This window comes from Sciurus vulgaris, assembly GCF_902686455.1.
Source record: "Sciurus vulgaris genome assembly, chromosome: 2".
NCBI lineage: Eukaryota > Metazoa > Chordata > Mammalia > Rodentia > Sciuridae > Sciurus > Sciurus vulgaris.
The window spans coordinates 181,904,624-181,930,859 of NC_136462.1; the positions used below are offsets into that span (position 1 = coordinate 181,904,624).

Consider the following 26,236-nt stretch of genomic DNA (forward strand, 5'->3'; position numbering starts at 1 on the left):
ATGAATGAATGAATGAATGAATGAATGAATAAATAAATAAATAAATAAATAATTATAAAAATTAAAATTTCAGCCAGGCATAAAAGTGCACAACTACAAACCTAGCAACATGGAAGGCTGAGGTAGGAGAATTAAAAGGTTCAAGGCCAATCTCAGGAAATTTCTGAAATTCTCTCTCAAATTAAATATTGTAATAATATACAATAACTAAACAAAAAGATAAATCATTAATACGAATGTCATGTATTTAATTATATAATCTAACACTGTACAGATACCACTGTATCAAAAAAGAAACTTCTAGTAACTAGTAAAATTTAAGTCTTCCAATAATCTTGGTGTTACATTTTATAAACAGCTTATCTCCTAGTATATACCAGTATATACTAAGGTATATTTGGATTAAAACAGACATGAATTTTATCTTGCTTATTTGGTATAAGGTATTGAATCCGGGGACGCTTAACCTCTGAGTCATATTCCCAGCCCTTTTTATTTTTTGAGCTAGGGATACAGCTCAGTGTTGGAGCACCCGGCCAACATGTGTGAAGCTCTGTGTTAGATCTGCAACATATATAAACAAATACATGAAAAAGTAAAGGCACATCTACTCTCAATTACTCCAGTTGACACTTTTAATAATTCTATTAGAACTGGGCTATACTGATTAGCCACAAACACTTCTAATAAAGCAATCACATTCTTGGTTGTTAGATATGTACTTTAAAAAGAATTTTAAGTACAAGATATTCAAACAATATGCCATAAAGGAAAGAGTTAACGACATAACATCTTTCATTAAAAGAAGTCCTGGCTAAGCAAACTGACCATATATTTAAAAATCAGACATAATATACAATTACAGACAAACTACTAACAATGAGATCTGGTGTACGTTTACTACTTATTAAGAAATGTACATACTGGGGATAAGATTCAGTGGAAGAGTACATGCCTACTATGGGAGAGGACCCTGGGTTTAATCCTCACTGTGGTCAAAATATGAGAAATGAAAATGAAATGGCTACTGTTTGCAAATGAAAGCTATTTGAAAACAGTAACTGTACCTACCTTCCTGAACATCACAAGGCAATATAGTTCCATTACACTATATCAAATGTTATGTTATATGTTACTCATGGCAATTACTTACTGTAATAAATCCATAACCCTTAGAACGACCTGTTTCACTATCCATCATAAGCTGGATACTTTCAATCTAAAAATGAATGGCATAATAATTATGTAAGTAAACATAGTAAAAAGCATTCACAGAGACAGTTTAAAAAATGTAGAAAAAGCTCTCAACAGAAAGAATTAAAAACTTATCACAACCCTTCATTGCGAAAAAAATCCTAAGCAAAAAAATTCCTAAGCAAGAAGTTATGCACTGGAACAGGGTATAACGGCCCATGCCTGTATTTCCAATGATTTATGAGGCTGAAGCAAGAGGATCACAAGTTCAAAGCCAGGCTCAGCAACTTAGCAAGGCCAAATCAACTCAAAGAAACCCTGTCTCCAAATATAATACGATATGGGCTAGGGATGTGGCTCAGTGGTTAAGCATCCCTGGATTCAATTCCTGATGTGAAAAACAAAAAAAAAAAAAGAAAAGCTGTTATGCACTGGAGAGTGGAAATAAAATTAAGATTGTCAGAAGGAGCTGAGTCTGGCCTTGAATTTGTGATCCTCATGCCTCACTCACTAGAATTTCAGATGTGTATCACCTTAGCTCCAGTGTCAAGTAAAATGTTTGTCTTTTTCCTCAGAAAAACAAAACAAACATAAATCCCAAAGTCCTCTCTAAAATAACATCAGAAGTTGGATCCAAAATCAACATCTTATTTCCTTGCCTTATGGGGGGGGGGTGCATTCTCACTCATTACAATTATTTATTAAAAAAAAAAAGTTTCAATGGGCTAAACACTGAAAATAGTGATTAATGGACTCTAAAAACAGTAAAAAATCATGAATCTCTTCATTTACAATTCACTTACAACAGGTTAACTTCATGGTTTGTGAATTGTAGTATCAAAATATCCCTAAAATCTGCCATTAAAAAAAAAAAAAAAAGGAAAAATTCAAATATAGCACCAATATTGTATTCATTAGTGTTTTGGTGGTTTCAACCTTTTCATTTTGTGATGAATGAGTAAACTGTACAATTATAATATTGGCACTGCTATATTTCTGATTAAGTACTCCCAACAATACCCTTTTATGACTGACACTTTAACAACTTAATAAAGGGATGCCATGGAGTCGTGGGATGATTTAAAAAAATTTAAAAAACCATATCCAAAACCATTGTCATGTAGTGGCAAATAAGGTACATCAAATAAGGAACCAATATTTTTATTTACAGGAACCTTTTTATCTTGGTGGGAAAGTTACACTAGGGACAGAACACAAGGATGCTTTCACCCAAGTTATATCACAGCCATTTTTTTTTTTTTCCTTTGGGAAAAAGTATGAAGAGAAGCCATCAGGATGATTTTGTATTTGCTACCCTCCTGCCTCAGCCTCCTGATTCATTGGGATTGCAGACATGCCTCATCACACTTGGCAACAACGGATCTGAAATAAGATTAATATTGGGGCTGGGGAGATAGCTCAGTTGGTAGAGTGCTTGCCTTGCAAGCACAAGGCCCTGGGTTCAATTCCCAGCACCAAAAAAAAAAAAAAAAAAAAAAGATTAATATTAGGCTAGGAATGGTGGTGCATGCCTGTGATCACAGCGATGCTAGACTTAGGCAGGAGAATAACAAATACAAACCAAGTGTTTGGTACTTGGCAGGACTCTATCTCAAAATTTAAAAAGTAATGGCTGGGGATATAGCTGTGATAACCTGTGGGTTCAATCCCCGGTACATACCCCATGGAAACATCCACTATAAAATATTAGATCCTTTCAGATAATTCCTTAATTTAATAGAGAAGCATCTCTACATACCACAAACATTACAGTATGAAAAAGTCCCAAAACCAAATATGCTCTTCCTTTTCCATACTGATTTTTTAATAAGCTGATTCCCCAGAAACATAACTAACCCTACACACAGAAATTATTACGTAAGTCAAGAACTTCTAAAATATTCCTTGATTAAATTGCACTTACTCTTCCAAAAGGCTCAAAAATCCCCCGAAGCATATCTTCAGTTATGTTAAAGTGTAATGAGCCCACATAAAGTCTCATAGGTCCTGCACTTCCCTTTTGTAAATTGTTTGCCATTGCTGCAGCTCTATTTTTTTCTGCCTACAAGAAAAATATGAAAAAATTCACCAATGACAGTGCTAAACATCAGGTTGAACAGACTCAGATGCTCAATAACAACCAGAGCCAAGATTAGAGAGAAAAGTATGGTACATAAACAAGTTACAAAACAAAATAAAAACAGCTATATATCCTTTTAAAAGAAATCTAAAATAGAAAAATTCATGGATACAGAGTGCACAGAGTTTACCAAATACTAGGGAAAGGTAAAATAGATAATTATGGATCAAAGGACACAATTTCTTGTTGATGTGATACAATGTTCTGATGATGAATAGTGGTGATAGTACAGCATTTAAAATATGATTAATGGGAACGAACTTAATACTTGATAATAGCTGAAATCAATTGAAGTTTCGAAGTACATGGAAGTCCATATAAACCAATCATACCACTTTTCATATGTAAAATGTAAAACGAAATCAACCATAGAACATTAGGCAAAACGAAATCAACCATAGAACATTAGGCCATCACTCTTTAAACACGTCTTTAGTATCAAAGATGCTAAAATTGAAAAATAAGCAGCATTCACTAAATTTAACTTTCCATCAATATAACTAAAAGCACAATGGTGACTCATTCACAATTTATTAACAGTTTGTGATAAATAAGGTATTTATTCAAGAACTTATCAAACCAAACCAAGTCACTAAGCAAACCATTAAGCTCAGCTCTTATTTTATTGAGAGCAGGACTACTTTAATAGAGAAAGTTTTCAATTTACATTCTGACACACGGCCCTTATCTGGGAACAAATCGGTATACACTGAGTAGTAATATCTGTATACGAGGTTTGTTTTATGAATTTAAAACCTCATTAGCTACTTCTCAGTCTTAGTTGTGCCCATTCGCACACACGGCTATTGGTTTTCTCCTTGTTCGTCCTGAAAAATAACTTGAGCCATAATTATTTTCCTATCCAGTTTACAAACAAACATGATTCTCAATATTAAATAATCATGAATGTAAAGAACATACTATCTAATGATAAAAATAAGACTAACAAGTTATTTGGCTATACCAAAGAATTTATCAGTTAAAAATGGAACTTAAAGTACTCTCTCAGTGTTTGTATACAACTTCAGCAACATTATTTAAAATAAGCTTGACGAACTAACCATTTTACATAGAAAGAGTTATAGAGTAATTTATTTCAAAACTGAAAAGCAACCAATTTCAGCTAACTTGGGAGGAGGGTGAGGCTCAAGGCCAATTTAATCAATCTGGTGATTAAGACCCTGTCTCAAAATTTAACAAGTACTGGGAAGGACTGGTTTTGTGGTTCAGTGGTAGAGTGCTTGCCTAGCATTGTGTGGCACTGCAATGGATCTTAGCACCACATAAAAAAATGAAGCTATATATATTAAAAGATAGTACTGGGGATGCAGGTCAGCTGAAAAGCATCCCTGATTTAGACCTTCAGTTTTCAAGAAAAAGGGGGCGGGGGGGGGGGGAGAAAGTCAATTTGGCCTTTGTTCTTTCGTGTGTGTATTGCACAGGTTATTTAAATGTATTTTCTCTTGGGGGGGGGTTTGTGAGGCTGAGGATCTTGGTTTCTAAGCCAGTCTCATCAACAGCGAGGTACTAAGCAACTCAGTGAAACACTCCCTCTAAGTGTAAAAAAAAAAAAAAGGACTGGGGATGTCTTTCAGTGGTCTAAGTAGACTAGGTCCCAGTACCCCGCCCTACAAAAAAAAAAACTGACCAGTGACCGAAAATGATAGCTTATTCAATACATATGGAATACAGAATCATGATATTTTCAAAGTATATAATCAATAGATTTAGGCATCCTGATTTCCCAGTGTGCAAAATAACTGAAATATTAATGTAAATTTCGTTTCCACAAGTTAATACTCAATTACTACAAAGTTATCAGTAAAGTAGAAATAAATCATAATCTGGATAATCTTGAACAGAAAATTCTCCAAATGAGCCTGAAACATCTTACCTTCCTGGGAGCAATGGTACACATCTATATTCCCAGTGACTTGGGAAACTAAGGTGGGAGGATCACAATTTCAAGGCCAGGCTCAGCAACTATGTGAGACACTAAGCCCTTAGTGTGACCCTGTCTCAAAAAAAGGGCGAAGGGGGAAAAAAAAGGTTGGGGATATAGCTCATTTGGTAGAGTGCTTGCCTGTCAAGCATAAGGCCCTGGGTTAAATCCCCAGCATCACCAAAAAAGGGGGAAGGGGAGGGAGGGGGTAGAAAGGGAGTCATGGGGACGTAGCTCACAGTTCGAAAGTGTTGCTAGATTCAATCCCAAATATCACCACCCAAAAAACTCACATTCAAAAGAATTCTGTAACTAATGGTTTCAAGCTACTCTTAAAAAAAAAATATTCTGCTCAACTATGTATTACCACAGTAAAAATATTTTTAATGATGCAAGAAATTCTTCCTTTTTTTCCTTTTATTTTTATGTGGTGCAGATGAACAAACCCAATGCCTCACCTGTGAGAGCAACCCAGTCCCCAGTAAAAATATTTATTAAAAAGCTTTTTTTGAATAAAAATCATATAATGTAGTGGCTGGGGTTGTAGCTCAGTGGTAGAACACTTGCTTAGCACATGTGAGGCACTGGGTTAGATTCTCAGCACTGCATGTAAATAAAATAAAGGAAAACTGAAACTAAAAAAGTGTTTCTAAAAAAGCATACAATGTGAAAGGAAAACACATTCTTTTTTATTTTTTGTACCAGGGATTGAAGCCAAGGGCACTTAACCAATCTTTTTTTTTTTTTTTTTTTTTTTAATTTTATTTAGAGACACGGTCTGTGTAAGTTGCTTAGGGTCTCAGTAGATTACTCAGGCTAGCTTTGAATTGGTGATCCTCTTGCTTCAGCCTCCTGAGCCACTGGAATTACAAAGATGCTTCAGCACGTTTGGCCAAGAAAATATTCTTTTTTCTTTTTTTAAGTTGTTAATGAACCTTTATTTTATTCATTTATTTATATGCAATGCTGAAACTCAAACCCACTGACTCACACATGCTAGGCAAGTACTCTACCACTGAGGCACAACCCCAGACCCAGAAGAAAATATATTCTAGAGATGCTTCTATTCCTTAGTAATAAACCAAATCATTTTCATGGTTCTCAATTTTGTTCTTTTCAAGTTTTGTTTTTATATCAAGTATTAAACCAAGGGGTGGTTAAAACTCGCTAAATTGCTAAACTAGTAATCCCAGCCTCAAGAGCCCCTGTCATTACAGGCTTGCACCATCAAATCGCTTTTCGTGAATTATTTATAACTTTAAGATGCATTTATTTGAGGCCAGGGTTGTGGTTCAGTGGTAGAGTGCTTGCCTAGCACATGTCAGGCACTGGGTTCAATTCTCAGCACCACATGTAAGTAAATGAAAGCCCATTAACAACAACAACAACAAAAAGATGCATTTATTTATTTGTTACTGGGGATTTAACCAGAGGCATTAAGTAGGCATTAAGTGTCTTTTGGCCTTGCTAATTTACTGAGTCTGGCTTTAAACTGGTGATCTTTTTTTTTTTTGGCAGAGGGGGAGGTACGAGGGATTGAACCAGGGGCACTCGGCCACTGAGCCCTATTTTGTATTTTATTTAGAGACAGGGTCTCACCGAGTTACTTAGTGCCTCGCATTTGCTGAGGCTGGCTTTGAATTTGCCACCCTCCCTAGCTGCTGGAATTACGGGCACGTGCCTGGCACTAAACTGGTGATCCTCGTCTCAGCCTCGGAATCAGGGATTACAGGTGTGTGACACCAAGACGGTACTGAGAACACAGTATATCACAGTATTCACAACAAAGATTCAAAAAAGCAGCCTGAGAACAACTGCCTCAAGGTAAAATGTGATGTTCAATGTATATAAAACCTCAGGCCATGACTGCATTACAGTCATAAATAGGAGGCTTCCAATTCCATAAGTACCCAATTTTTAATAATGGAAAAAATTACCTGTGATGCCTGTACTATGATCGGCACTCCTAAAACTCGCTGGCCAGTTAATCCTATTGCTAGAGGCACTGAGCTAACGTCAACAAACTCCACATAAGCAATTCCTTTGGAACGTCTTGAATTTCTATCAGAGATCATCCTCACATCTCGAACCTGAAAAAGAAAATACACATTTAATAGAGTTCTGCTTGTACAATAATCCACTGTGAGTCATATAGATATATAATTATTTCAAAAGCAGGCAAGAAGTACATTAACGGGTTTAGGAATATAACTCAATGGTAGAACACTTTGTCTACCGTAATAGGGCCCTTGGTTTGTTTCCCAGCACCACAGAAAGAAAGAAAAAGTGGAATATAAAACATATTTAGAAAAAGAGGAGCATTAATTATGTAACATAGGATGAAGAAATAAAGTTCCCTAACTTCAAACCATAGCTCGTGCAACACACAAACATACAGGATAAATTTCCAGGATTATTGGTTTTCTATTTATGTCTTTGTATTGAGAAGTGAACCCAAGACTTCATGCTTGCTAAGGATGGTCCCTACTACTCAAATCTATCCTTAATCATTCTTTTTTTCCTTTGGAGACGGGGGCTTGTTATATTGCCCAGGGTGGCCTCAAATAATCCTCTCCTTCAATCTCCTAAGTGCCTATGACTGCAGGTATCATCCATTCAGCTAGTCCCTGTATTTGTGTGTGTGTGTGTGTGTTTTCTTTCTCTTTTTATCAATGATAGAGGACTCAACAACATTTTCTCACAAGGCACAGTGGTATACAGGTGTAATCTCAGGGTATGCAGATACTGAGGTAAATGGACTCCATGTTAAAAGACAGCCTCAGTAAGTTTGCAAGACTCTCAGCACTCAACAAGACCCAATCTCAATGTAACAGACCAGGGATATAGCTCAGTGTTAGAGCACTGGTGGGTTCAATGTCACGAAAATAGAAAAAAAGAAAGAATCCAGAGTTCCTCATACTTCTATGACCCACACTACCTGCCACACCACTAATTCTTAAAGCACTACAATTTCCACCCACTACTTAACCTTCCCAAATAATCTGATACCTTTCCTACTGTGGAGAAAAACTCTTCCAAATCTCTTGGTCGAATTCTTGCTGCCAACTGCATGCAGAAAACTGTTCTTGCATCTCTTTCTTCAGGAGTTAGATTATCAATAGGTTCCCTAAGAATAAAGAACACAGAATTAACTTTATAATTTGTTCTTTTCAAGTAATTTTTTAAAGTACATTTTTAATAAGCAGAAGACTATTATGAGAATTAATCTCCATTTCCATGTCCATATTCACTAAATTTTTTTATGTAAAATGTCAGTACATCATTTCAATGTGACCCAATTCATTCAACAAGATAGCTGACCACATGTATCTTCTAATCACATCTTGCAGTATACCAAAACAAAAGTCCACTTTTGTCAAAGTGGTCATTTCTCTGATATTAAAAGATAAATCAATTCCTTACCAGTTTAATGACAGTAACACAAATCCTAACCAAAATACCAGACTTGTAAAATCTGAGTAATGGATGTTTCCCCACAACAAAAACCATAAATCATTAAATAAAATGAAGTTTGAAGATCAAAAATGATAAAACTTGAAAATAAAACCACAAATGATGAAAACTACTTGATTCCAAGGAAAGCTAGTTTATTTTACAAACTGAGATACATATGCAAAGTGATCTGGATGTTTGTAACCTAATTACAGTAAGCTTATTAAACTCAACATATTTAGCATCTAAATCATGATTTTTTTTTTTTTTTTTTTTTTTTTTTTTTTTTGTCGTGCTGGGGATTGAACCCAGGGACTTGTGAATGTGAAGCAAGCACTTCACCAACTGAACTATATCCCCAGCCGTCATGGTTTTTTGCTGGTGATCATAACCACATCAAAAATTAAAAACAGGAAATTAGGGGCTGGGGTTGTGTTTTAGTGGTCAAGTGTCCCCAAGTTCAATCTGTGGTACCTGTTTTCCCTAAAATAAACCAGAAAATTACTTAGACAAGTATCAAAAAGATTCAAATGATATTTAGAAAAAGGCATACAGGACTTACTTCTAAAGAGCTCAAGAGAGAAAACCAAAAGCACAACAGATGAAATTTAATTTTCAGAGAATTAAAGGAAAAATAAGTGTCTATTAATAGTATCTCTGTTCCAAAGTATCTTTATGGTTAAGGTCCTCACTTAATCCTTAAAGCTATAAGCCTAAACGTGTTGTCATGTTCAGAACATTACCAGGAAGTAGTTTCATCTGGCAGAAAAACTCTACCCATAAAAGTATGCTGGGGGTGGAGTTGTGGCTCAGTGGAAGAGCGCTTGCCTAGCATGGATGAGGCACTGGGTTCAATTCTCAGCACCACATATAAATAAAGGCCTATCAACATCTAAAAATAAATATATATTAAAAAAAAAAAAAAAAAGCTAAATTCCATCCTTGAGTTTCTCTGGTTTGGATTCTTTTTGCTGCTGGGGATCAAACCCAGGGCCTCAGGCATGCTAGCCAAATGCTCTAAAACTAAGTTATGCCTCTCTCCAGCTCAAAAGGCAGTTTTAAACATATTAAGGTAATCAAGTTGAACTAGATTCTGAGAATGAGATTTTTCTTATGAGGGAAAATAAAACTAAGAGTAAAAACTTCATTTGTTACAAAGAAAATTGAAGAATCATTAAGATTTTTATCAAATCCTAAATTCTGCAGTGTTAACTATAACACATCAAAGAACACAATCAACTCAAAGTTTAAAAAATACTTTTTGGGGGCTGGGGTTGTAGTTTAGTGACACATTGTTTGTCTAGCATATGAGGCACTGGGTTTGATCCTCAGCACATCTATGACTAAAAACAATTTTAAAAATACTTTTTAAAACAGAAGTTAGAAATGATAGTAAAGAATGCTACCACATGAAAAAATTTTACTTGAACAAAATGACATACTTGACAGGACTTTTATTTAAAAGACAATCTATGGAATGCTTTGAGAATCTAAGAGTAATAAAAAAAGTTTAATTCAGTAAAGCTCTTAAAATACGTTTTCTCAGAACGTAGAGCCATTTAAAACTTGTTACAACTACTTGGCCTTATGAAGTTATTTCAAATATAACATTACAACAATAAAGATAAATTAGGTCTATTTAAGCCTTTCTTTAGCTATTGAAAAGTTTTAGTTATCTCATATATAAGAACACGTGTAGTACCTACACATTATAATGGTATTTTGCTCTTTTTAAGTATAAAAAATTAAAATGAAAGCTACTGAAAACTCACAACAGAATTCACATTGACTTAAAGGTACTAATACTACAAAAGGAAATAACATATCTAATATGATCCAAATTACTGTTGTTAAATTTAGCAGTAGCATGAACTGCAAAAGTGCCCCCCCCCCCGCCCTTTTTCTCACTTTGGCAAAAATTATGAAAGATATGAGTTTAAAAGGAAAAAGAAAAAAAAAAGGGAAAGACAGCTACCTCACAGGGCTCTTGTCTTTTCTGAATGGACTTTTGCTTCGGGAACGTCGTCTGCTGCAAAGTTAAAAAGTTTCAGAAATTACCCAAACAAGTAAATCACAGTAGTTCCTTGAAAAACAATTTAAACAATTCAGAAGTATGTTTAAAAACCTTAATTTGATGCTATGAGGCAACCCAATCTTTCCTCGGATGGCACTGTTAAATTTTGGTCCGGAGCTAAAAAGGAAACACAAAATTACACTAGTTACAGGTTTAGGGTCTTGCTAAGATCGCGTTCATGCGCTCTCCAGCAAGTTTAACATTGTTTAGGCTGCTTCTTTTCCACCTCAAGTATGAAGAGGAAACAAAAAGACCTTGAAAAAGCTTCACTCTATCCCAGGCATGCTTGCCCTTATATTTATCCATCCTGGACCACTTTGAGGTGCCAAGACCATAGGTTATAGCCTCAAATATTTTAGACTCTGAAGATGCTCACACCCATTCGCAGTCTATACTTTTCAAAATTACATATATATATATGAATATATTCCTGAGACTTTTGAAAAGTACACATGTAAAAATAAAACTAGGTTGCTCTGAACTTCCCTCACACCAGCAATAACTTCTTAAGCTATTTTGTGTGCAGATTCCAAGAATCAATTTGCAGATCCTTTCTCGAGTGCACACAAGTACATTTTACATGTACACATACAATACACAGAAGTGTTTTTGTTTCAACATTTTCTTTTTAAAAAGGGATTTTTTTGTTTGTTTGTTTTGTTTTAGTAATATGGATTGAACCCAGGGGTATTTCTACCACTGAGCTATATCCTCAACCCTTTTCATTTTTTATCTTGAGACAGGATATCACTAAGTTGCTTCAGACCCCAGCTAAATTGCTGAGGCTAACCATGAACTTGCAATACTCCTGGCTTCAGCCTCCTGAGTCACTGGAATACAGGCATGCTCCATCACACCCAACTAAAGAGGGAATAATTCTTTACATAGCCACTAGAAATTTATCAAAGCAATAATAAATCTTACACAGCATAAAAGCACACTTAGTGCACTATACTACAGTTCTCTGTAACAAAATATTCCATAAAAAATGTGTGATGGTAATTTACCAACTTTGTAGACAATCTGACACTTTCACATGATTAAAAAAGTATTTTGGAACAGATTAGGTAACTTTTATAAAATTGGTAGCTTTTGTGCCTTGTAAATACGAAGCTAACTTATAAAGACCAGTTAGATATATATACTTTAGGGCTCATCCTGCTATCCTATTCCAGAGGGTAGCAAAATTAAATAAGCCCATGATACAAATATTTAGTTTTCATGAAAACTTCTACCTACAATAACCAGGCAGTTCCCAGTAAAATTCTTTTATACTGAAAAAGGTCCTTTCCAATTCAGACAAATGATAATTAAGAGTATGCATTTGCTGGATAAGTTAAAATTCAAATAAGAATCTGCAAGCTACGTCCTTCCCTTTTCATTCTAAAACGTTCTCCATTATAACCTCCATAGTTAAAAATAACTTAAAACCCCAAACAAACTTCAATTAAAAAATTCTGAATAGGATCACAAGCAGAAATATGCATTCACACTGGGAAAATTTAAGGTAACTGCCCCACTTGGTTCATTCTGGTTAAAAGATGTTATACAATCCTATTTTAGGAATACAATAACCTAAGGAACTAGACAAAAAGCAAAGAATTTTTTAATATAGCATTCAGAATTAAAATAGCCTTGTGGTCCATGTTCAGATAGTAGAAGAGCATATAAAGAAAGCATCTTGGAGAAACCTAGAAAACAGGAGTTCAATTCTTTAAAGATGAAAAACCCAGAATCAGAACTCTGTTACTAACTCCAAGTGCCTTCAATACCAAAACATTTCATGCCACGAAATACTCTAAGTGATTTATTATTATTTTCTCATTTATTACTCATTATTAGAGTTTACTCCAAGTTGGTTCCTTCTTAAAAGACAAGGGGGAAAAAAAAAAAAGTTTAGAGGATTAAGTAGCTAAGTTAAGGGTTAAGGGTAAGTGTGAGTTCTAGCCTCAACATTCAAATTTTAAAACTTCAAGTATATGGGACTGTGGCTGTAGCTCAGTGGTAGAGCACTTGCCTAGTATGTGTGAGGCACTGGGTTCGATCCTCAGCACCACATAAAAATAAAGTATTATGTCCATTTACAAATAAAAAAATTAAAAAGTATATATATTCCATATAGTTTTTTAACTGTGATTAAAGAGGAAATAACATCAAAGCATTAAGGACTACTAATTTCAATCCATGCTTGGAATTGTAGATAGTTTGTTTCCAAAGTTGCTAATATAGGTACATTTTTTATCTTCTTTCCAACTTGTTTAAATAACCACAAATTCCCTACAGTGATTTCACCTTCAAAGCATTTTTAGAGTATCTTACTATTATTAAAATATAATGTGCGATAAACCTAACAAATAATCCTTGTCAAGGAGTACATGTAACAAATTCATAAAGGATCTCTAGTTTCAGCTGGAAACAGCCAAACAAGATATTATTAATTAATTACACATTTATAATTCATACACCTGAATTTTAAATTGTATATATTTAGTAAAGAATATTTAATAGTTCACACACCTTTAAGCTTTCTTTTTCAAGCACTTTAGTGCTTTATTCTAATTTGGATGGGCATACAATTAATTAGATTTTAGCTGGATTGACGGAAAATAAGCTAGTATGTCTAGTAAGACAGAAGTTTCATGTATTTCTCCACCCATTGGATCTCTGCTTTTCTAACCTTTAATGCCAATATTCTTAGTTTCTAATACTCTTTAACCACTTGCGGAAAAATAGAAAGTCTCCTAATTCAAATCCCTCAAGTTACACTGCTACCTGAATACCCAGAGAATGACCCTCCAACCAAAATTATAATTATAGTTACATACTAGGGACTTCTGTAGCGTCCTCGGAATCTTCGATCTCGACTTCTTGAGCGGCTTCGTCTCCTTTCTTTGCTTCTACTTCGCTTCCGTTCCCGACTTTTGCTCTTTTTCCTTTCTCTATCTCTACTTCGCTTTCGTTCCTTACTTTTGCTTCGTTTTCGTTCATGACTGCGACTTCTGCTCTTGCTTTTTTTCCTCCTGAGAAGAAAAAAATCATCATTATCTTGCTGGTTTAAACCCCCACCAAAATATGCTTCTTTTTACAGTCAGAATTTTTATCCTGTGTAAAATTTTTATCCTTCTGTAAATTTATTTTGCTATTTTTACTATCATACAATGTGTTCATAATCATATTTAAAAAAAACAATATCTAGAAGTGGTTAACACTACTCCCTTCTTTGCCTAATAACTGAAAATGAGTAATCAAGGAATTGAGAGACATTGTTTTAAGAGTAGGAACTATAACAATTTCCTCAGTCAACTACAGCTTTAATGAGAAATAGGACTAGTTGCCAGGTACAAATAAAAACCTGAGCATTTAAATAAAAGTTTAACTTTCATATTAACTGGTCAATAAGCATCATTATAATCCACAAGCTAGAGTAATAAAATTAAGTTAAAATAAGTTCACATTTAAGTACTAGTACTGGTTCACATATAAAAATTTTCATAAAATACACTAATTTAAGTCAATTTTTAACCAATTAACAGGAGAATAATTTATACTTTCAAAGGGCCATAATAGGCATCAACATTTGCTTTTCATAGGCAAATTAACAAAGGACACTTTGAACTAATGCAGTTTAATGCACTTTCAAACTACTAAATGTTCAAGTGACCATTTAAAATACTTTAAATACACCAGAAAATGGAAAACTGTCATTTAAACCAGTTTACACAAGCCTGTGGAATGCAATAAAAAAAAAATCAACTTGAACTTCATAAATCTTTATAAAATATCAAACTCTGAAAGGTGAAAAAATCCAGTTATATACTTCTGTTCATTTCTAAATTATTCACAGTATTCTACCCATTCATTTCATAATTAAATCTTACAATCTGTACCTCTGTGTCATCACCCAATTAGAGGTGCCTTCAGATATTTCAATATAGATTGAAAGACATTTCAAAATAAAATTTATTCCACTAAAATGTCCATTTGTAGTTGTTTAAAGATTGAATACTGAGAACTCTACATCATTATCTGGAAATTTAATTAACCGTTGAGTCCTTATCAAAGCAGTTAGCATAAGAGCAACTGAGGTCGGCCTCAGAGAACCTGTAAGCAGGTCACCTTAGAGTGCATTGAAAATAGAAAATGAAGACACCCACCTTCTGGAATCTTGAAACCCACACTCCAATCACAAGGAGATGTAGAGCTTTCCAAGGAGGCAGAAACTTTGTCTAAAATTTCAAGATAATCCACCTGACTGTCAGAAATGTATATGCTAGGCAGCACATGACAGAAAATTAGGCTACACTTATTATTTATATAGAAGTCAAAGCAATGCCCAGAAGGGCAACAGATAACATTCCATTTTGCCTCAAAAACCTGACACTATCTCTCACAAAATTCTGTGAGATAGTTAAAACCAAAAGTAAAAGTGTGTGTGTGTGTGTGTGTGTGTGTGTGTGTGTGTATACACACAAAATTCAAATTAGGGGACAAGGTAAAAGCCATTTTATCCCCCACAAAGAAAAGAACATTAATAAAGTTTTTGCTCTCCTCACAGACGGCCTGTAGCAGAGAGGTAAGTCAACCTCCGTATTTACCTCTCACAGACCCCAAAACATTTTGCCAGAAGAAAAGACTTAAAAAATCAGAGGGCTAATTTTAATTAACTTAAGGCCTTCCTAGGACTTTTTGTAAATGAGTTCCCGCCCACATCTGAAGGCAACCCCAGACAGGTAAAAAGACAACAATGTACTAAGACATTCACAAAAGAACAATCTTCTACATACAAGCCCAGACAAAAACTTAAGGTTATAAGAAACCAGTATACTTCTCTGTAACAAATTCCAGCTTCAAAGAACATGTATTAAGTTAACTAAATAACTTATCAAAATCCATTCTAATAGTCAAATCCTGTTACAACTTAAAATGGGACTTTCCAAAGTCTTTAGTGGCAGTGGAATTTTGTACTGAACATCATTGAAGTAAATGGTCCACTGGTCTGGGCCTTTGGACTTTTTGGTTATATGGCCTCTGCTGTAAAGGTGTTTTGCTATAACTGGATTTGACCTCTTCCATGTAAGAAGATCTAAATTTTAAATGCAAAGTATTCTGGAAAATAAGAAAAAAAAATAGAAAAGTCATTTATTCCAAAATTTATAGATAATCCACACCACAGTAGCCAAATATTTCAACTGTGTCATTTTACTGTTATCCTTTTTTGAGTAGTTCTCTAAGAGCTTAAAGGAATAGATGCGGGTTTATACTTTGCAAAATTCGTTACACTAACAAATACTCCCAAGAGGGCAACCTCAGGTACTTAAGTTACTTTACAAAGCATTATTTTGAGGTCTTGCCAAACTCAGGGGTGTAGCTTTTCAAAAATAGGCTAACTGATAACCTCTTGTGTCATAATGAAACTTAGTTCCTTTTATTACTACTGGGATACAATGAAGTGTCATATGTTCAGAAACACTATTGTTAAAAAGAAACAGTGAACTCTACTTCTTATTGTGCATTTTCTTACTACCTTATTAAAAACTGTATCAACATTCAATAGCTTTTTAAAACAAAGCATTAGGGTGAAAAATTAAAAGCACCATTTTCCTTTGGTAAGACAATTTTTCCTAAAGACAAAAATTTTCTTGTATGTTCAAATTAATTTGAAAGATTAAGTTCCTTCAGAAAAATTGGTAAAAGTTCCTCACTAAACAAAATGTATCATTTATATAACAGGCTATAATTTAGGATAGAAATTCTAACAGACATATTTTATAGGTCTTTTTAAAGATAGAGTGTTGGGAAAGAGGCTTCCCTTAAAGAATCATACAGCCAAATAATTACCCATTCTTCTATTTAGTCCCTCAGGGTTTTGTTTTTTTTTTTTTTTTTGGTAGCAGGGATTGAACCCAGGGGCACTTAACCACTGAGCAATATTCCCAGCCCTTTTTGAAACAGGGTCTTGCCAGGTTGCTGAGGCTAGCTTAGAGTTTTCAAATCTCCTGACTCAGCCCCCAAGCAGCTGGGATTACAGGCATGTACCACCACACCCAGCCCTTAGGATTCTTTACATTAGATTAAAGGCCACTGAATACCTTTTATGGAGAGCCTGATGCTTGATTTCCTTATAAAAGCTTGCTGGCCTTAATGATTTTAGACGAAGGACAAAAACAAGCATAAACTCTAGATGACATTAGTGGCAAGCGGTGACATCAGAGAATGGTACAATAAAGAATTGCACCCAAAACTGTAGGACCTCATCCTTTGACATTTAAGGTAAAATCTTAGTGTTTACTTAGCTGGGAGGTCTGATATCTGAATTGAATAATTATGTCAACAAAGAATCCCGTTTCTGGTTTTTTGATTAAAGAACTCAAAACAGAAACATTGAGAAAACATTACTTTGGTAAAGGTAAACCAGATGACATAAACCCTAAAATGATTAGCTGATTATCTCAAACCAACATTCAAGATGAAAACCAACTTGATACCCATATTCTCTTGTAATAAATAAGAAACTAAATGAGTTCTACCTAAGCCTGTACCAGGATATTGCCACAAGTTATTTTTATAATCCATTACTATTCACATTATTTTAAGGGCATTATAAAAAGAATTATGGGCCCAGCAAATCCCAAAATTTTCTCATCTATTTTATGAAATTATATCAACCTACCTAACAAAGCTGTTGTGAGGATGACTGAGGTAGTTATGAAGCACTTTGAGCTCTTAGGAGAAAAAGAGCCAAAAAGAATCAAATTAAGTGGCCATTTTATCATTTTTCCTTTTTTTTTTTTAATTTGTTCTTTTTAATTATACATGAGAGTACAGTCTATTTTGACATTTATCCAAACATGGTCATTTTTTTTACTATATTATGGGATCAGAAATATGACAAAGTGTTTTAACATATAAACACAGGCTAGTGAAACAACTTAATGGTCACAACATGACCACAGCACATGGAAGAATCACTAACCTTAGAACTGAAAGGAAACTTGAACAACTGATAGGCTCCAACCTTATAAAGTGGATCCAGTTTTTCTGTACTAGTCTGTAGCAGCAAGTTTCTATAAAGGGTTACATATCTAACCCCCCCAAAATCGCATAAAATACTCATAATTTTCAAAAAGTACATTCTCATTAAGTCTTCTACAGTTTAAAATGCCTAAGACAATGAAAGCTACATTAAAAAGTATTTAAGTATATTATCTCACCGCTACCAAAAGTACAATTAGACAGCAAGGATCAGAATTCCTTTAATGATTTAGGACACTGCCCACAGCCTGGTTATGTAATTTCTAATATTATTTCTGTCTTCTAAGTTCAACAAATAGGATAGTTTTATCAACCATATCACCAAATATTAAGCCATAGTTAAATTTAAAACAAAACAGTAGTTCTAATGCAGGAATTCTTTTGTCTTGGGTTCTGGGGATTTAAACCAGGGTCATTCTAACACTGCGCTACATCCTTACTCCTTTTTATTTTGAGACAGTCTCAAAATAATTGTTGAGGCCACCTTAAACTTGCCTTCTACCCTCTCAGCCTTTTAAGTAGCTGGGATTGTAGGTGTTTATCACAGCAGCAGGCTCGTTTTGTTGTTTTTTGAGATACTGTCTTGCCATGTTGGCCTCAAATTTGCAATCCCCCTGCCTCAAGCTTCAAATGGCTAGGATTCTAGGCCGCTGCCACCATGCCCATCTTAAAACAAACTCTTAACCAGATTATCATAATGGACTTGAAGGGGAAGGTATCCAGATGGTCCCTGAAACCATAATATCCTGAAATCTAGGCAAAAGAGTCCATAGTCTATCCTCAAGGAGTTTCTCTTCCCAAAAGATAAAGAATCAGTTTTCTAAGAGGAAAAGAAGAGTGTCAGAAGAAAACCTTGGTTTGATGCTTTAGCCACAGGAACACAAGATCTCAATCACATAAAGTTCATCACCACCCCCCAGGTCCCTTCTTAAAACTTACTTTTTGCTACGTTCTTCATGGCCGTTAGCACTGCTCAACTTGTTCTCATCCTAAGCAGGGTTGATAGAAGAACATCATGAGGACGTAGTGGTAACATTTCAAGTTGTCAAAGGGTAAAGGGAATAGGAATAAGAAAATACAAAACAATTTTAAAACTAATTACTTATTTATAGTTTAACATGGAAGGCTATAAAAAAATTTAGATGGTATAACCACTTTGTTGCTTACAATTAAGTCATCAAGATACAAAATTAAAAATCTCTCCACATTAACATGTTAAATTTTACTTTCTTACATAGTTTAGGTATTAAGTTATCCAGATTTACAATGCTGAAGTGGTTAAATATAATTTCTATAAAATATGAAGTCTTGTTTTGAGTTTTATTCCAAGTGCTATGGTCCCTTTCATCAGTACCATGGCTCTATTTCTGCCTAAGCCCCAAGTGGCCATGCTAGCAGCCAGCCACTATCGATTTCCTGTGACCGATGCCATTCCTGAGATCTTCGCCCATTTCCGTTGGAGGGTTGGGACTGTAAGAGCTTGATGCCACCTCTGTCACACATCTCGCCCTGAAGCAAACAGGGATTCACACTGCTTTAGTAATGTTGACTCCCAAGAACCCACGAAAGTCAATTAATAATCCACCAGTCCAACCTAAACATTTCCTATTTCCATACCTGTTTACATGGAATTACATCCATGTTAAACTAAGACAAAAATTTTAACATTAAAACAGAAAGCAGCTCTTCAAGAGTCTAAACATTACAAAACTACATACACTATTTAAAGTTATCAGAATTCATCCAAAAGGTACCACATGGTCGTGCTACATACTCCAAAACAAATGTATTATTTTTAAAAGGTTTAGCGCAAGGTTCATTTTAAAGTTTGATCACATCAGCTACAGAAGCATAACTGCTAACTTACAGTTGTGACACCAGTGATAATGCATGCATACTGCTATTTTCACCATCAATTGGGTGAAAGAATGAAAAGACAGCTTTCTTTTACTGTGCTACTGAAATGGGTCATACTATATTAGCCAAAACAATTCCTTTGTAGTTTTTAAGTGTGAAAAGCTATGGCAGGGCCTAATTAAAAACAAAACAATATGGAGAACAGTAAAACAGTCATCAAGTGACTCTAAGCTGTGATACTGCCTCTTTTGCCTTTTTTGTTTTTTAATTTCTATTCAGGGATCCAAGAATTTTATAATTATTAACTGAGAAGCAGATCTCCACCTGCCTGCTTTAAGATTTACTATCACCAGTCTTTTATATACTGTGTGTGTGTACATATATATATATAAATTTTTTAAAATCTCACCCATTTCTTCTCAAAAGACTTATTAAAAGATTTACTTGCCATAGACTGGTCATACTTTGTTATTCTTGGACCCCTGCTATTTTCCCAAACCACTACATTCACCTTTTTGCTATACCAAACTGGAGCTGGTAATTCTTAGTTGAGTCATTTTACCTAGGGGACCACGGTACAGCGATAAGTCACTCAATTACTACCTTATGATTGACAGTTCACACTGGAATCAAAGGTGAATTCATGGGAGTAGAGGTGAGATATCGTTAGGCAAGTCTACAAAGAGAGATAGATGGGCATTTATTCATCACGCTGAAGTGAAACTACTGCACAATATTATTACATCAATAGCATATATTTACTTTTGTAAGTTACACGTAATGCATCTCTGATAAGATAAATCAAGAGGGCTCCGGGGAGGTTAGTTTACATTTCAGCAGTAGTTTCGTGAATATGCTAAATTAAGAAATATAAACCTCACCGACATGTTTTTTCTCACCTTCTTGTAAGGAGCCTCAAGCATTGCTTCAATATCAATATCGTCTGCCATTTTCTCTAAACGCCTAGGAAGGAACAAGACAATCCTATGAGTAAACATTTTTCAATTAGACAGGTATTTTTCCTTGGCCGACACACTCCAAAACTTAATAAAAACCTTCAAAAGTCCTACAATGACTTAACTGGCACGCATTTTATCAGCCTTGGCTTGCCCATCTAAAATGCCCCTTACAACACACGAAAATAGACTTAACAGGCCGATTTTTAAAAGCCCGCAATGAACCCCTAAAAACAGAGGCTCGAGAGAGAGCGCCTCTTTCGGCACAAAACCCGCGCTGCCATTTTAGGGGCCAAGGGAAACTCCCTCTGTTGGGAGGGGTTGTGTACCAAGGCAGCGTTCGACTGGCGCCATGTTGGGAGGTCGCGGACGGCCCAGGCCTCAAAGGCACGGGTCTCCATCTGCCCGGGTCTCCCAAGGGTCCTTGCCACTCCAAGAGTAGGTCCATACGCGACCAGAAAATAAGGGCGCGGCCACCGAAAGGGAGCCGATTTCGCCGGATATACCCCTCACCCCGCTAAAACCGCCAGGAGTGCCTCTGAGCACCGATAAGCACCAAACCTCGGAAAAGCTCTGAAAATACGGAGGTCAACAATACGCCCGTACCTACGCGGGCTTTGGGGCGCCTGTGTAGTACTTGTCCCGAGTCCGCTGCGCTGCTACTACTACTACTGCTGCTGCTGCTGCTGCTGCTGCTGCCGCTGCTGCTGCTGCCGCCGCTGCCGCCGCCGCCGCTGCCGCTGTTGCTACTGTTAAGCCCCTAGGCCCAGGCCGCGGTACCGCCCAGCCCGTATATCGGGCTCCGAGGGCGACTAGGCCCGAGCGAATCTAAAAGAAACAATGGGATTAGAAGAGCCCGTACGTAGGAGCAGGACGGCGGCTCGGCAGCACAGGATCCACCCCTGCGACAGCGTCGGCAAGCTCCCTGAAATGGCGGCCGATGCTTCCCCGTACTCACATTCACTAACACACATACACACACACAAACACACGGGGTCTCCTAGAGCTCTCGGCAAGGACTCTCGCGAGAAACTGCCAGGAGTTCCAGAACTGAGAAAGCGAAGTATCGCGAGATATGAATACGGCCTCTGCGACCGTGGCCCAATCTCGCGCAATGATTGCGCCACAAACGTTCCCATCCCCCATTCAGAGAGGAGCCTTGGACTCCCCTCTAGGTAGACCTTCAAATCTCGCGAGATGGGCAGAGAACTAGGGCAAAGACAGTTGGTGCACTATCTGTCAATCTTTCAGAGAACTCGTAGCTGAGTGGAGGTCAGCCGTGATTTCCTGCTGGTGGCGCCTCCTTGCAGCCTTCTGAAGGCTTCCCCCCACACAACTGACCGCCACCCCCTCCGGCCTCCCACCCAGATGGCTGTCAAGGTCGCCATAAGGCAACCTAGTCCATATGGCGGTAGGATAAAACAGTTCTTTTCAGATTGTCAGCTGAGGGGGAAGACCAAGGGGAAAGCATATAAAAGAGGCGGCAAGAAGAGACTGCACAGGGGTAGGAGGATAGAATAAAAATTGTGACTTCCCTGCCATTTGGGGACAGTGGGCTAGGTAAGGCCTAGACTGTCGAGCTTTGAAACACCCGAAGAAACAGTGGGTGAAAGCAGAGAAAGAACGGAAGAAAAAACGTGCTTCCTTTCAAACTGGATCATCTTTGAGACCCCAGAATTGAGTTTTGGCATTCTATCAGTGTTGCTATTATTTATTTTAAATGCCTCCGTTTTCTGACTGGGAATGTTGCTCAGTTGTAGAGCACTTGCCCTGGGTTCCATTTGGGGGTTGGGAGAACTTAGAATTTAGCTCCTCACCACTTCTTAGAACCCTAACAATCCAAGCATGAATCGCCACTTGTTTCTTGGTTAATTCTGCGACAGAGAAGAGGAAACAAGTCATTTTTCCTCCCAGATAAAAATGTTTGAGATTGGTTACAGTGACACATACATGAAATCCCAGCGACTCAGGAGACTGAGACAAGAGGATCACAAGATTGAGGCTAGTCTGAGCAACTTAGCCAGCCTTTGTCTCAAAATTTAAAAAGGGGTCTGGGGTTGTGGCTTAGTGGTAGAGTCGTGTGAGACTCTGGGTTGGATTCTCAGCACCACATACAAATAAGTAAATAAAATAAAGGTACATCAACAACTAATAAAAATATTTTTAAATTTTTTAAAGGGCTGAGGATGTAGCTCAGTGGTAGAACTTCCCTGGGTTCAAATCTCCATACCAAAAAAAAAAAAATACTTTTTGAAGAAAAGATGTCTTCAAACAAGTTTGATGAAATCTATCAGTAACCTAATGAGGGCAAAAAAGATTTGAAATGAGATTAAACACCTTAATTGGTGTAACTGCTCCAACATTTTGTGTCCTTAGACAAGTAACTTCTCAGAACACATCTACCAATTCTTCCTAAAAAAAATAAGTGGAGGGCTGGGGAGATAGCTCAGCTGGTAGAGTGCTTGCCTCGCAAGCACAAGGCCCTGAGTTCGATCCCCAGCACCGCAAAAAAAAAAAAATAAATAAATAAAATAAATGGAATTAACTGGGTTCAACAGAACTTTTCTGTTATCAAATACTCTTTCCAGCTACTGTAGAGGCTGAAACAGTAGGATCACAAGTTCAAGGCCAGCCTGGGCAATTTAGCAAGCTTCTGTTTCAAAATATAAAAGAGGAGTTGAGCTGGGGTTGTGGTAGAGTGTTTGCCTAGCATGTGTGAGTCACTGGGTTCGATCCTCAGGACCACATAAAATAAAAATAAATTTATTTACAAAAAGGTCGGGGGGGCTGGGGAGATAGCTCAGTCGGTAGAGTGCTTGCCTAGCAAGCACAAGGCCCTGAGTTCGATCCCCAGCACCCAAAAAAAAAATAAAAAGGTCAGGGATGAAGCTCAGTGGTACACATAGCATGTGAGACCCTGAGTTCAATCCCCAGTACTAAGAAAAAAAAAGAAAGGGGGTAATCTTATTAGAAAGGCTAAGCTTCTCAGAACTGACCAAAGCTGGTAACACTCCACTGGTTAGGTAGACAATAAATTGATGAATAGCAGTAAATTAATTCAGTAGCAGAGTGAAGTTTAAAGGATACGACATGCCCCCTAGATTTTTTGGTTTGTTTAGGAACATGACAGGCCAAAATTTGACCTTAAACTCTAGACTTCTTATTTGGGAAGAGAAAGGATTTAAGATCCGAATCACTTGAAGCTGGGCACCACGGTGCAGCCTTGTAATCCTGCGCTTTGGGAGGATGAGGCAGGAAGATCACAGGTTTATAAGCCAACCTCAGCAATTTAGCAAGACCTGTCTCAAAAAATAAGAAAAGATTAGGGATGTGGCTCAGTGTTAGAGCATTCCTGGGTTCAATCCCTAGTAGGGAAAAAAAAAATGCAAATCACTTGGTTGAACGTCCCTTAAATTGTTTTCTAGTCAAAGACCTTCAATTTAGCAGACGTCAAGAACACCAACTGGAAAAGTATTTTTTATATTTCAAAGAATATATCAAAAACATTACATGCTTTTCACATTGTAAAACCTCCCTCTGGTTCATGAGTATTGTATGTAAATTCATTTCCTTTTCATCATTCTCTTCTCAGTCATTTGTGGAGAGAAGGTCAATGGTCACCATCAAGAACATTTTTCTGTCTGGGCACAGTGGCCCAATCCTCTAACACTGGTGCACACCTGTAATCTCACTGACTCAGGAGGCTGAGGCAAGAGTATCACAAGTTCTAGGGCAGCCTGGGCAACTTAGGGAGACCCTGTCACAAAAAATAAAAAAGGATGCCAGACCTGATGCATGTCTGTAATCCCAGCATCTTGGGAGGCTGAGGCAGGACGATCAAGAGTTAAAAGCCAGCCTTAGCAACAGTGAGGTGCTAAGCAATTCAGTGAAACCCTGTCTTTAGTTAAATACAACATAGGACTGGGGATGTGGCTCAGTGGTTGAGTGTCCCTAAGTTCAATTCCCAATACCAAAAAATAATAATAATAATAAATAAAGCAAGTATATAAAATATATAGGTATATATAAAATGTATATGTGCATATGTGTGTATATAAATATACAAATATAGCTCAGTTAGAACACTTGGTTAACTATGAGCCAGCTTCTGAATTAGATACACAGCAGTATAAAAAAATGAACTAAATTTTTAGAGAGGAGGTCATAGCATAACAACAGGGCCTAGGACAGAGGACAAAATGGTGTACTCAGAATTTGCCTGAAAATTAAACATTTTGCCAGTGTATTTTTTTTTTAATATCCGTGTATGACTTTTTTTTTAATATTTTGGTTGTTGATGAACCTTTATTTTATTCATTTATTTATATGCGGTGCTGAGGATAGAACCAAGTGCCTCATACATGCTAGGCAAGCACTCTACCACTGAGCCACAATCCCAGCCCACATGTATGACTTTGTGTGTGTGTGTGGAGCTGGGAATCGAACCCAAGTCCCGGTGATTGCTAAACTAATGCCATGTAAGACTTTTATGGACAAGAAATACTTTTTTTTTTTTTTTTTTTTGTGGTGCTGGGGATCGAACCCAGGGCCTTGTGCTTGCAATGCAAGCATTCTACTGACTGAGCTATCTCCCCAGCCCAAGAAATACATTTTTGGTATTTGAATTTTAAAAATTAATTTCCAATTTATACAAGGAAATGCACACACACACACACACGTATGTTTTGTGTTATCTGGTTGTTGTTGTGTATGTGTGTGTGGTACTGGAGATTGAACTCCAAGGTGCTCTGCCACTTAGCTATATCCTCAGTCTTTATATTTTTTAGTTAATTTTGTTTTGTTTTGTTTTAGTTGTGGGTGGACACAATACCTTTATTTTATTTTTATGTGGTGCTGAGGATCGAACCCAGGGCCTCACACATACTAGGAAACTGCTCTACCATTGAGCCACAACCCCGCAACCCCAACCCCTTTTTTTTTTTTTTTTTTTTGGGGGGTGCTGGGGATCGAACCCAGGGCCTTGTGCTTACAAGGCAAGCACTCTACCAACTGAGCTATCTCCCTAGCCCCCCCAGCCCCTTTTTAATTAATTTAAAAAAAAATTTGTTGTTGTTGATGGACCTTTATTTTATTTATTTATTTATTTATTTATTTATTTATTATACTCAGTGCTGAGGATCAAAACAGTGCCTCATACATGCTAGGAAAGTGCTCTACCACTGAGCCACAACTACAGTCCTATGTTTTTTGTTTTTGGTAATTTACCTAGGCTGACTAACTTTGTGGCATATGCCTGTAATTCCAGCAACTTGGGAGGCTGAAGACAGGAGGATCACAAGTTCAAAGCCAGCCTCAGTAATTTAGCAAGGCCCTAAGCAACTTAGTGAGACTCTGTCTCAAAATAAAAAAACTAAGGCTATAGCTCAGTGGTAAAATGCCCTTGGGTTCAATCCCAAGTGCCAAAATGAAAAATAAATAAATAAATTGCCTAAGCTAGCCAGGCATGTTGGCACACACCTGTAATCCCAGCTACATGGGTGACAGGAGGATCACAAGTTCAAGCCAGCCTTGACAACTTATTGAACCCAAAAGCAACTCAGCATCAGAAATAAAAAGGGCTGGGAACA

General features: G+C 36.7%; 1 protein-coding gene across 15 annotated transcripts in view; it reads right to left on the minus strand.

Annotated features, from left to right (window-relative positions):
• Positions 1–21,675, minus strand: part of RBM39 (RNA binding motif protein 39) — a 33,471-nt gene extending 11,796 nt beyond the window's left edge. For 3 of the 15 annotated variants that reach the window (XM_079128268.1, XM_079128265.1, XM_079128259.1), the window contains exons 1-9: positions 20,592–21,239; positions 18,775–18,824; positions 13,629–13,823; positions 10,855–10,920; positions 10,705–10,758; positions 8,286–8,403; positions 7,214–7,366; positions 3,119–3,256; positions 1,154–1,219 (exon numbers count right to left, since the gene is read on the minus strand). In XM_079128268.1, coding sequence (XP_078984394.1) covers positions 1,154–1,219; positions 3,119–3,256; positions 7,214–7,366; positions 8,286–8,403; positions 10,705–10,758; positions 10,855–10,920; positions 13,629–13,823; positions 18,775–18,824; positions 20,592–20,690 — 939 coding nt within the window. In that variant the 5' untranslated portion in view covers positions 20,691–21,239. The other 12 variants (XR_013761982.1, XR_013761983.1, XM_079128266.1 and 9 more) reach the window with 9 other exon arrangements.
• Between the last annotated feature and the right edge of the window lie 4,561 nt (positions 21,676–26,236).